General features: G+C 42.2%; 1 protein-coding gene across 1 annotated transcript; it reads left to right on the top strand.

Moving 5' to 3' along the window:
* The first annotated feature begins 407 nt into the window (after positions 1 to 407).
* Positions 408 to 9,256, top strand: sf3b2 (splicing factor 3b, subunit 2). The gene is made up of 22 exons (XM_071459686.1): positions 408 to 584; positions 986 to 1,032; positions 1,147 to 1,197; positions 1,594 to 1,824; positions 2,168 to 2,218; positions 2,498 to 2,579; positions 2,765 to 2,859; positions 3,414 to 3,522; positions 3,644 to 3,750; positions 3,847 to 4,059; positions 4,188 to 4,310; positions 4,407 to 4,487; positions 4,627 to 4,854; positions 4,948 to 5,097; positions 5,280 to 5,369; positions 5,794 to 5,901; positions 6,131 to 6,238; positions 6,645 to 6,787; positions 7,408 to 7,509; positions 7,907 to 8,006; positions 8,112 to 8,303; positions 8,855 to 9,256. Exons 1-22 carry the CDS (start codon positions 455 to 457, stop codon positions 8,924 to 8,926), a joined length of 2,613 nt encoding a protein of 870 aa, XP_071315787.1. The 5' UTR covers positions 408 to 454; the 3' UTR covers positions 8,927 to 9,256.
* Positions 9,257 to 11,390: the final 2,134 nt, after the last annotated feature.

Raw genomic sequence — 11,390 nt, 5'->3', positions numbered from 1 at the left:
AATGTGTTTCCATAATAGGGTCATTAGCTGTGTCTACTTTTTTCCAACGCTAGTACACATGCAATATTAAAAGACTGCACACACACTGATGCATCAGTAATAATCATTTACTATACATTTCATGTTGCATAACCAAAATCACTTAAATGTTATTTCTTTTTTTTTTTTTATGTAAAACCGTTTTGCAAACAGTTTGGTTACATTTATTTTTCGCTCGTTTTAAAGGTATAAATATGGAGATTTTTATCATACAAAATCTTAAAGGAATATTTCAGCAAGATTTAAAGAGTCAACACTGACATCTGAAGGCTATAATCAGTAACTGCGTCGCTTCGCCTTTCGGACTTCACGTCCCAGAGGGCAGTGCGCGTCTCCCGTCATGCTTTGCACTCGTCCCGTTCTCGCTCTCGTGCGTCCTCCGCTGCCGCCGTTGTTTCATTGAGAGAACCTCAACATGGCCTCAGACGGACCGCCGGGCACCGAGTCCCTTCCGACCGATTTAGGGAGTGCTATCGCGGCTTTGAACACATGGAGCAACCCGGAGCTTCAGGCCAAGCTGGCGGAGCTGGGAGCGCCAACAATGGGTAGGAAAAAGACGCAGAGAGCGGTGGAAGAAACGCTGTGTTTAGCTAACAGTTGTTAGCCAATTGCTAATGCTAGCTAGCAAAACGTAATACTTCCGTCGCAATGAGCTAAAGCTGGGCATGTTTACAGTCTCTGAGGTGCACATTTATACAATTATTGTGTATATACATTGTGCGACGTGTTAAAACAACACTGCCGGCATTGGTTTTGCTTCAGGCTACCTTTCAGGGTTAGCTAAGTACTTGTCGGAGTTAACGTTAGCCAACTTCTCTGTCGGTCTGTGTAGTGTGAAGCTAATGTGCCAAATCGTGTGCACACATCTGACTTCCCAAGACTAATTTCTGTGTTATCTCATGAATAGTGCAGACATTTTTCTGAATAAGTCTTCATTTTTTTTCAGGTCCCAGAGAGGAGCTGATTGACAGACTGAAGGGCTACATGATGCAGGTAACTCAGCCTCCATGCCTTTAGTTTGACCCACTTAACAGCAATTCCTAAGCATTGATGTTAATGTGAGTGTCTGAATGTGAGTTTATTGTCCATATATGTTTCTCTCTACAGACTGGGATTCTCCTGAGCAAACCTAATGATGACAAACCAATGGGCGCCCAGGTAAATGCTATGTGACAAATGATTAGATCACTGTGTAAGTTAGGGGTCTTTCAGGGATTTCTGGTTATAGTGGTGCTGACAGTTGAGTTTGTGTTGTATGTTAAAGTTGCTGGAGGATTAGGGATTTAGTACTCGTAATTGAAACTGTCACAGTGATTATTTTACAGGAGAATATGTTGATATGGGACAATTGTTTAATTTTATAGGCAAAGCCTTATTTTTATTTGTACATTCATGGCAAGTAATATAATTGTCATCTTTTTTTAAGACAAAAAAGTTTAAGGCTGTGCACTTCCAATATCAAGACTAACTTTGGTTAGTTAGTTAGTATGGGTTCATTGTACACCCTCACACCCCCCATTCTTCTCACCGTCTCCTGTATTTGTTCCTCCACAGATGCCAGGTATCCCTCCTATGCCCCCGATGCCTATGCCACCCATGCCTCCTGGTATGGGCATGCTCCAGGCTATGACCATGATGCCCGGAGGGCCCCCTCCACCTGGCATACACATGGGAATAGAGCCCCCAGGTTTGCCCCCTCCCGGCCTGTCACAGGATGATCAGCTGAAGATGGCTCAGCAGAGAGCAGCCATGGTGTTACAGCAGGAGGAGAGGGCCAAGCAGCAGGTGAGGGGGGCTGGACCACCTTTACCGACTATGTAATCCACTTGTTGCATTTAGCTTTGCCTATAAAACATACCACAGAGATGCAATCAGACTGTAAAATGGTGAGATTAAGAAAGAAATGAAAAATACGAACCCAAAAACATCTGCTTTGGGTTTTAGAATCTAAATGACAATAACAGCAACAGCTCCCGCACTTATAGTACCGTATATATGACAGCTGCCTGAAGAAAAGGTTCAGTCTCCAACGAGCGATGCAATAATGATGTTGTGCTCTTTGTAAAGATTCAAGAACTAAACTGAGAAAATTGAGCTGCTCAGTCGTGAATGTTTGTGTGTGTCACAGGGCGATTCCCAAGTCATGGATGAGCAGGATCTTCTGGAGCAGCAGAAAAGGGTGAGAGGATGAAGATGGTCAGCCTGTCGGATAAAGTCACTTGATTATCAGATAACAGATTTTAATTCAAACTGTAAGATTATGAAATGCTACAGAAATGGATGTTGTGTGTATAGTTTTCTTTTGTGTCACTAAAATCCAGTTTTGACTTTAATACCATTTATTAAAAAAAAAAAAAAAAACAACCTATGGCATCCTTTTCATTTTCTACAGCTCTTGTCATTTTTATTTCTTTTATTTTCTCTCGCCTTGATTCCACTTATTGTCTTTCTACATCAGGCTGCAGTGCTGCTGGAACAAGAGCGTCAGCAGGAGATGGCCAAGATGCCGAGGGCTATGCCTCCTGTCAGCGCAGTGAGAGGTATGATGGGGATGCAGCGATTCTCTTTAGACCTCTGATTTCTATTTGCTGTACATTACCTTAAACATAGTCAGTTTTCTTTTTATGTTACAGCATTATTCTGTTGAAGCTAAAAGTTAAAAGAAATTCTGCGTTTTAGAAAAATAGTACCACAAGTTTACATCAGCTACAAACTGTGTTTGTAGGTTTGGACCCTCGTGGGCCGCTGCCACCTGGTGTGAGTATGATGCCGACCCAGAAGCAGAGAGTGCCACCTCCTCCAGGAGAGGACAACAGAGAGGTGACCAGACTTTTTTCCTCTGTGTGACTTGTGTTAAGTTAAGAAACATAATATCAACTTCTGTATCTGACATCAATTTTTTTGTAATGTCTCCTAAAAATTTCAATTGAGAAGAGTTTTTTTTTTCCCTTTATTTTTGTCCACATCTACCATTCACTCACACGCCTTTTTTGCAACAGCCCTGTGTGTACATCAAATGAAACAACTTGTGCATTTGTGGATAAAATAACACTTTGCTTCCTCTATTGTTGATTAGATTAGATTGAATCTTTTATGTCACAAAATCAAGCCTTCAAACTGTTTTTTTTCAGGCTCCCCAGGACTTCCTCTTGCTTTTTTTTGCTTGCATGTTTTGCCTAAACGTGTAACATATTGGTCTCAATTTAGCCTGAGGGAGTGATTGTCCGCTTCAAAATCAGGCTTTTCTTATAGTCGTGTTCATGGTGCCGTAATTGCTCTTTTTTCAGAGACTTGCATCTCTTATTGATTGACAGAGTCTACTTTGAGCTTTACATTCACCTGAACACACATTTGTTTTTTTGGTTCCTTTCCAGGTCTGGCAGAGCGACGAGGTGAGCGTCAGTGGGCCCAAGATCCCCCAGGCTCTGGAGAAAATCCTCCAGCTGAAGGAGATCAGGCAGGAGCAGCTGACTGACCCTGCAGGTCAGTGCAGCTCTCAACTGAGTTTTCTCTGACGGACAAACATAGAAACAAAGAGTAGAAAAAATGAACAGCAGCTTTTATGGGGTCTGATCCGTCTCATTTTATCTTCTCTGCCTTTCAGAAGGGGAGGACGATGATGATGAGGGAGCAGAGATGGACATGACCAACTCCTCTGCTGCAGTCATGTCTGAGACAGACGACGACGAAAGCCAAATGTCTAAGAAAGATGTAAGTATATACATAATGCATTCTTTAAATGAATAATTTTAGGTTAATTGAACTCTTAATTTTTTTAAAAACTTGTGAACTTGTGTTTTTCTTCAGAAAAACCGCAAGCGCAGGAACCGCAAGAAGAAGAGCAAGAAGAAGCGAGCTCAGGAGAAGAAGGAGCAGGCAGAGCAGCAGGAGCAGAAGAAGGAAGGTGGCGAGAAAGAGAAAGAGAAGGAGCCAGAGGTGGAGATCGAGTATGTCACAGAGGAGCCAGAGATTTATGACCCCAACTTCATCTTCTTCAAGAGGATCTTTGAGGCATTCAAGGTGAGAAACGTGATGTGTCTGCAGAAGAATACCAGAATTTATTTGTGCAGGACACTTTGTTTCTTACAGAGTGTTTTTGCTTTTGCTTTGGTTTTGCTGTAACACAGTCGTTTCCTTTCTTTTCCCAGCTGACAGATGACGTTAAGAAAGAGAAGGAGAAGGAGCCAGAGAAGGCAGAAAAGCAGGACACAGCTGTGCTGCGGAAAAAGGGATTTGAGGAGGAGAAGAAAGACAGCGACGACAGTGATGAGGTTTGAATCCTTTCATCTTTTGGGAAAACGGAACAGAGAGAACACATATCAGTTTTCTTTAAGTGTTTGACGTTTTAAATGTTTTTTCATGTACAGGAAATCAGACCAGATGCACCTAAACTGTCCAAGAAGAAGCTGAGGAGGATGAACAGGCTCACTGTGGCTGAACTCAAGCAGGTAGAATAATAGTTTTTATGTTTTTTTTAAATAAGCATAATTTGTCCTTTTTTTTCTGTTGTTTCAGTCTAAAAGGAAACTGATGGGTTTTTTTAAAGACAATTTTTGATTGAATCTCTGCTCTGCCTCTTTGCTCCAGCTGGTGGCCCGTCCAGATGTGGTGGAGATGCATGATGTGACGGCCCAGGAGCCCAAGCTGTTGGTCCACCTAAAGGCCACCAGGAACACGGTGCCGGTGCCCCGGCACTGGTGCTTCAAAAGGAAGTATCTGCAGGGCAAGAGAGGTATAGAGAAGCCTCCGTTTGAGCTCCCAGAGTTCATCAAGAGAACAGGGATCCAGGAGATGAGGGAGGCCCTGCAGGAGAAGGTGGGTTTTCAAAGTCACAGAGGCCCTTTGGCTTTTTTATCCTCTGTACAGTGATGCAGTACAAACATAGCTGCTTTTTTTGTCCGCATACAGGAGGACGCTAAAACCATGAAAACCAAAATGAGAGAGAAGGTTCGTCCCAAGATGGGAAAGATCGACATCGACTACCAGAAGCTCCATGACGCCTTCTTCAAATGGCAGATCAAACCCAAGCTCACGATCCATGGAGACCTTTACTATGAGGTACTAGATCCTTGAGAGTTTAACTGTTTCTCACCGTTCAGGAAAATCTACTTCATATTCAGTGGGTTATTAATGTAACTGAAATCACTAAGGGTCACAATGAATGACAGCGCTGCTACAAGTCTTTTTGTATTGAAACATCCACCACATGACCTGCTTTGTGTGTTTTTGTGTCTCTGCAGGGTAAAGAGTTTGAGACTCGTTTGAAGGAGAAGAAGCCAGGGGACCTGTCTGACGAGCTGCGTATCGCTCTGGGCATGCCAGTCGGACCCGTGAGTTCCACTTATGTTATAAGTCCTTGTGCATTTACTGAGCTGAAACACAAAAAGCCACAACCACCAGGTTGCCAAACTAAGTTCTCTCAAAAAACACAAATACAACCATGCACAGTATATATTCAATGCAACAGGATTCCAGTTATTTTCAAAAATATATCAACTGCTCTGTGCTGTTGTTGCTTGCCTTATTGTTGCTGTAAGACTTAAACAAGATTTAAAAGAGGAACGCAACAGCTGAGAAAAACTATTTTAAAAGCTTCAGTAGCAGCTCTTTTGAATCTGTGTTACACAAATTGATTTGTTTTGACTTTGTCACTGTTGCAGAAATGGCTGTTACGGGAGCAGCTCTTAATGCTGTAAAGTATTTATTGATAAAACAAGTGTTGGTTAGTGAGCTCACGGCGTCTCTTCTCTCCAGAACGCCCACAAGGTGCCTCCTCCCTGGTTGATAGCCATGCAGAGGTACGGCCCCCCACCCTCCTACCCCAACCTCAAGATCCCCGGACTCAACTCCCCCATTCCAGAGGTAAAGGCACAGACAACATGTCCTGCTGCAGTAAAGCTTTCTACCTGTTTAAGTCACAATAGATTATCAAAATTCTTGTGAAACCCTAAATATCAAAGGTTTATGAAGCAGTTATTTAAACCTCAACAGGTGATTATATCAGTGTGTTTATGTTGATGAATTTCAGTGTAGGTTTTCTGTTTTTTTGAACTTGTGTTTGTCTCCATCCTCCTCCTCCCCTCCCTGTCAGAACTGCACATTTGGGTACCACGCCGGAGGCTGGGGGAAGCCGCCAGTAGATGAGATGGGCAAACCTCTTTATGGTGACGTGTTTGGGACCAATGCTGCAGACTTCCAGGTAACGAGACAATACACGCACACACACAAAAAAACCCACAGTATTGAAGGGTTTCTACATTTGCATAAAGCTCCTCCTGCTCCTGGAAAAGTTTTAGAAATTTACACATCACATTTCTTTCTTCAGCTGTGTCTCCAGCTTTTAAACCAGAACTGTAATACAACTAAAAGAAATCACCTAATCTTTCAAAATAAAAGGAATATTATGAAACCATTACATACACAGTTATAAATATTCCCTCCGTGCTTTCATTACCATATATTTCTTAGCTTCTATTTTAATTGGCATTAAAAATCCCTTCACTTCAAGAGGTTTGTACACGCTCAGATTGTTCTGTGTTTAACTGAGGGATGAATGTGTGTGTGTGTGTGTGTGTGTGTGTGTGTGTGCGCGTGCGTGCGTTCAGGCCAAAGCAGAGGAGGAGGAGGTAGACCACACACCATGGGGAGAGCTGGAGCCTTCAGACGAGGAGTCGTCAGAGGAAGAGGAGGAGGAGGAGAGCGAGGAGGAGAAACCAGACGAAACCGGGTTCTTCACACCAGCAGACAGGTACTTGACGAGCAAATTATAGTCAACACTTCAGTGAAGAAGCTACAAAATATGAATGCATTAATCATGGAGAGTCCCATTCCAAAATAAGAGGTTCCTCAACTGGAAGTGTTTTTTGTTTTACATCTGTGCAGATATGTGGGCAAATTTTATCCAGAATAGAAAACGTTTTGTTTTCATGCTGCTAAACAGAGCTTTCTCTGTTACACTCTGCTCAAGGAGCTGCAAGGTTAAATGCAGTTTTTTTTTTTCCATTCTCATTAATGCAGAGACACACACATGATGTTACCATAATTTACCATGTAATTACAAGATCAACTGGTTTGTGAACTTTGGGATTAAAGCTCCAGTTAGTATTTAAACTGGGCAAGTGGGTTCAGTTAATGAAGTGTTATTGTCTGTGATCATTTCTTGGGTCTCTGCTCTACACACGTCTTTGTCCATCTGAGCCACTTGTTGTTTGTGGGTTCATGGTTAAATGTTAATGTCCATAGGTGTCAGATCACAATCACAGCTCCATAACATGTAGCGCTTAATATTCATACAAAGATACGCTCATGGAGACAGATGCGCAAGGATGAACTCATCATGTACTGCTTTTAATTGTGTGTGGTTTTCAGTGGACTGATCACACCCGGAGGCTTCTCATCAGTCCCCGCCGGCATGGAGACCCCAGAGCTGATTGAGCTGAGGAAGAAGAAGATAGAGGAGGCCATGGACGGGTGAGTGTCACTCACGTGTCCGTGCTGCCACAGCTGTGAGGCTGTTTTAATTTAGCTCCAGCACTCAGCATATATGGAGCATCTGACATGTGGTTTCAGTTAATGGGTTTTTGAAAGAGCTTAAAAAAAAAGAGAAAGGGAAAAACTAAACTTTATTAATTATTATTTATTTATAAATTTAATATATACAAAATGAATCAAATGCCATTTGTTCTGTGCACCAAATAGAAAATCACTGTATTATGACTGTAACTGTTGCTAGAGACTTCATATGCTAAAAAAAAACTCAAGTTAAAATTAGACAGGACGACCACCCACAACATGAGCAGTGATTAATATAATCTATAACACTCTGCAGCTTTCTGTTCTTGCGTTGACCAAGCTGTTGTGTTCACAGAAATGAGACGCCACAGCTTTTCACAGTCCTCCCTGAGAGACGAACAGGCCCCGTAGGAGCAGCAATGATGGCCTCAACACACATCTACGAAATGTCAGGGGTAAGACGACTGTTTATGAGCTTGGGATGAGATCTGTTTGTGTGTTTATGTCCAAATGAGGAAAAAAAACTCCCCTCCTCTTAATTTTACCTCCGCTGTCTCCAGGCCATGGCAGGTCGTAAGGCGGGTGGAGGGCAGGAGTCACAGGGAGTGGAGGTGGCGCTGGCCCCAGAAGAGCTGGAGCTGGACCCCATGGCCATGACCCAAAAGTACGAGGAGCACGTCAGGGAGCAGCAGGCCCAGGTGGAGAAGGAGGACTTCAGCGACATGGTGGCCGAGCACGCCGCCAAGCAGAAGGTACGCAGACTCTGAATCAGTGTCATCTTTAAAGTTGTATAGTTATATAAGCTTATTTGTGCTTTTAATTACATATTTTTACTTACTATTAAGCTTTACTGTGGTGCTTTAAGAGAAAACACACATCACTCCCTTAAAGCCAGTAACAGATCACCAGCTGCATCATTAAAGATTGAACAGTTGGTCGGATTGAAGGCCCTCATGATTAACAGATCACAGCCTGTGTAGGACAAATGTGTGACTCTACATGTGCTTTATTTATAAACTAAAGGGCAGTGTGACTCACAGTAAACTCACTTCTACTCATAAGATAAGATAATCCTTTATTAGTCCCACAGTGAGGGAGTTTATAATGTTACAACAAAAGTGGACAGTACAAAAAAAGAACTGCCAGATTAAGACACATAATAAAAAATATTAATTTAGTATGTACAAGTGAGCTATTTGAGTACCAGCAGAGAAGCACAGTTGGTGTATGTGGTGACATTTGAATATTAACAACCCCCCACCCCCACCCCCCGCTTCCTCTCTGCTTCATTCTCACCGTACAGCAAAAGAAGAGGAAGGCCCAGCCACAGGACACGCGAGGCGGCGCTAAGAAATACAAAGAGTTCAAGTTCTAGAGCAGAAACGCCAAGACGGAGTGCTGCGAGAGAATAAGCCACAACAGGAAATGAAAGAGGAAGTCCCACAGTCAGATTTTAACTTCAGAGGTTGCAGACTGCAACAGCAGTCACCTGTTAGACCAGTGACAGTAAATACGTGTTTTGTTCCTTTTTTTTTTTTTTTTTAAACTATAAATAGACAACACTTTTCATCTCACGTAATCAGTGTCACATGACAGTAGTGGCATGTGTTTCCCCTGTTGGTTATTTTTTCACTGTAACCTTGTTTTGTTTTGTTTTGGAGGGTTTTCTTTCTGTCTTTTGTAAATAAATGAAATGATGACAAGAGTTTGCAACTGGCCCCAGATTTCCACTTTGTTTGATACCAGTTTGTGGAGTTTCTCTTAAGTGTTCACTTACAGTGCTTAATCTTATGCTAGTGGTAAAATGCCAAGTCAGCTGATCTAGTCATAAGATAAGTGACTATAGGCTGAGAGGAGGAAAAAGAAGCTTATTTCCTGGTACCATGGGGCCTTGAGGACATTAAAGTATGTCCTCTGCAGTCAGTTTCGGATAGTGGAGTGAAGATGAGTTCACTCTGTTATGTTTACACACATCCTGTGTATTAATATTAGTGCCTATATGCAGTGGTGGAAAGTAACTAAGTATATTTTTGCACAAATTTAAAAAGCAACCATTAAAATCATGAGTGGAAAATATTGTACTTTAAGTCCACTATATTTTTTTTTTATAGCAATTGATTATAGTGTCTTTTGCAGATAATGACTTCATATAACTTAGACACATACTGTATTGAAAAATGTGATGTAACATAATAGTATAATATTATACTTTTGGATCCCACTGTATCTCTAAATATTTTGTGTGTGGAGATCACCACTTATCTGCCTTATAGCTCTAATATAAGAAGAGGTCAAAAATACGATTCAGGTTTTTGTATTGTTGAGATTCTGAGTGTGGGGAAACCCACGTCGATACAAGTGACCTAGTGGGGACACTGGATGTCATAAGTGACCTGCCTTGGATGGCGTCATTAGAGTACCAATGTCGTCATAGCGGCGCGACAAAGCTGTCCCATTTGAAAGGCTCCTTTAAAAATGCGTCCTTCGTTTGCTAGGCAACGGGGGATCAACATTAAAAACGATGGATGTGGTAACTGGGCAAAAAGTGAGATTAAACATTGAGATGACCCCAACTTTGTTCGTGGTTTCGTGCACAGATCAACATGTAAGCCGTACTGAGGATGTAGGCAACGCTGAGTGATTATTTTCTTCAACATTTGTACATTTTTCATTCATCGGTTGTTATTCTGTATCTAGAGTTGGGTAATTGATGTTCAGCTGATCTGTTTATAGCTAATGATAGTGACACACTTTTCACACTCAACACTAAAACAGTTGATAGATGTCTCTACGATCAAATCATGTAAGGGTTTAGTTTAGATATTTAAAGCTATTTTAAATATTGCAATATCTCTACAAAGTTGTACCAGTTGCATGTGCGTCATGTTAACTATTGTTCTGATAATATGGGCGTCTTCCTGTACATGCTGTATATGCAACACAAAGCTAAAATTTGCTATTTGTTATTTTAAACCCATAAATGGATAGTTTGGATTGTCACCCCAGTGGTAGCCCTGTCAGCTCAGCACAAACCTATTAGTGGTAGTTAAAAAGGGCAGCAACAGGACACCCATGTCAAATGTACGCACAGGGGCAAGGCTCATATAGGATTTTTTAACTTGGACTTGCACCAAATCAGACCATTGCTGGGAGCTGTATTTCTATTAAATCATCACAGTTGCACACAAAAGATCATCTGACTCAGGTCCTCACCAGATCCGTTGCTGTGGTAACGCTGATGTCACCAAGCGTGCACAGGGGAGCACCACATGCATGGGAGACTTGAGGGTCAGTGTCCCAGACTTTCAAGAAATGACTCATTAATTCTCATAAACATGCAGACTCCTTCCTATCTCTGTTGTTTTTCAACACAACAAGCTGCAGTCCAACTTTCCACAGCTTGAGGGCAGTAGAGGACTCTTCACATGCCAGTCACCTGACCATCTGGGAAGCCCAGTGACCTAAATAGCTGCAGCGGCCCCATGTTGACTCGGTCACTAGTGCACACATGTCCATTTTCACGAGGAGCAGCATGCTCAGACAAAAGGCCTTTAAATCACAACACCACTAGTACCTATGATTGCTCTGGGTATTTGTATCGTCTTATATATATGACGACAAATGTCCAGTTTCACAGTCACGTGCTTGTGAGTGGGACACTTGCCCCTAATGACATCATCTCCTGGCATGCAGTCATGTCTTCACCTGTGAGCCTGAAATCTTTTTGCCTGCGCCCTCATTGGTTGAACATGGGCGACAGACAGGGATGAATCTGCCCACAGAGGCGACCATCCATCCAGTATTTTGTTATTGTTTATATCTGCAGTCGGAGTTTAAAA

The sequence above is a fragment of the Trachinotus anak genome, unplaced genomic scaffold (genome assembly GCF_046630095.1).
Source record: "Trachinotus anak isolate AG129_WGS33_773 ecotype Australia unplaced genomic scaffold, CSIRO_AGI_Tana_v1 ptg000023l, whole genome shotgun sequence".
NCBI lineage: Eukaryota > Metazoa > Chordata > Actinopteri > Carangiformes > Carangidae > Trachinotus > Trachinotus anak.
The sequence above is the reverse complement of the archived record's forward strand: the minus strand, read 5'-3'. Positions and strand labels throughout refer to the sequence as shown.

Coding starts and splice junctions, on each gene's coding strand:
- sf3b2 (XM_071459686.1), top strand. CDS start 455: ATGGCCTCAGACGGACCGCCGGGCACCGAGTCCCTTCCGACCGATTTA. Junction 1,033..1,146: donor TGAAGGGCTACATGATGCAG/GTAACTCAGCCT, acceptor TTCTCTCTACAG/ACTGGGATTCTCCTGAGCAA. Junction 2,580..2,764: donor TCCTGTCAGCGCAGTGAGAG/GTATGATGGGGA, acceptor CTGTGTTTGTAG/GTTTGGACCCTCGTGGGCCG.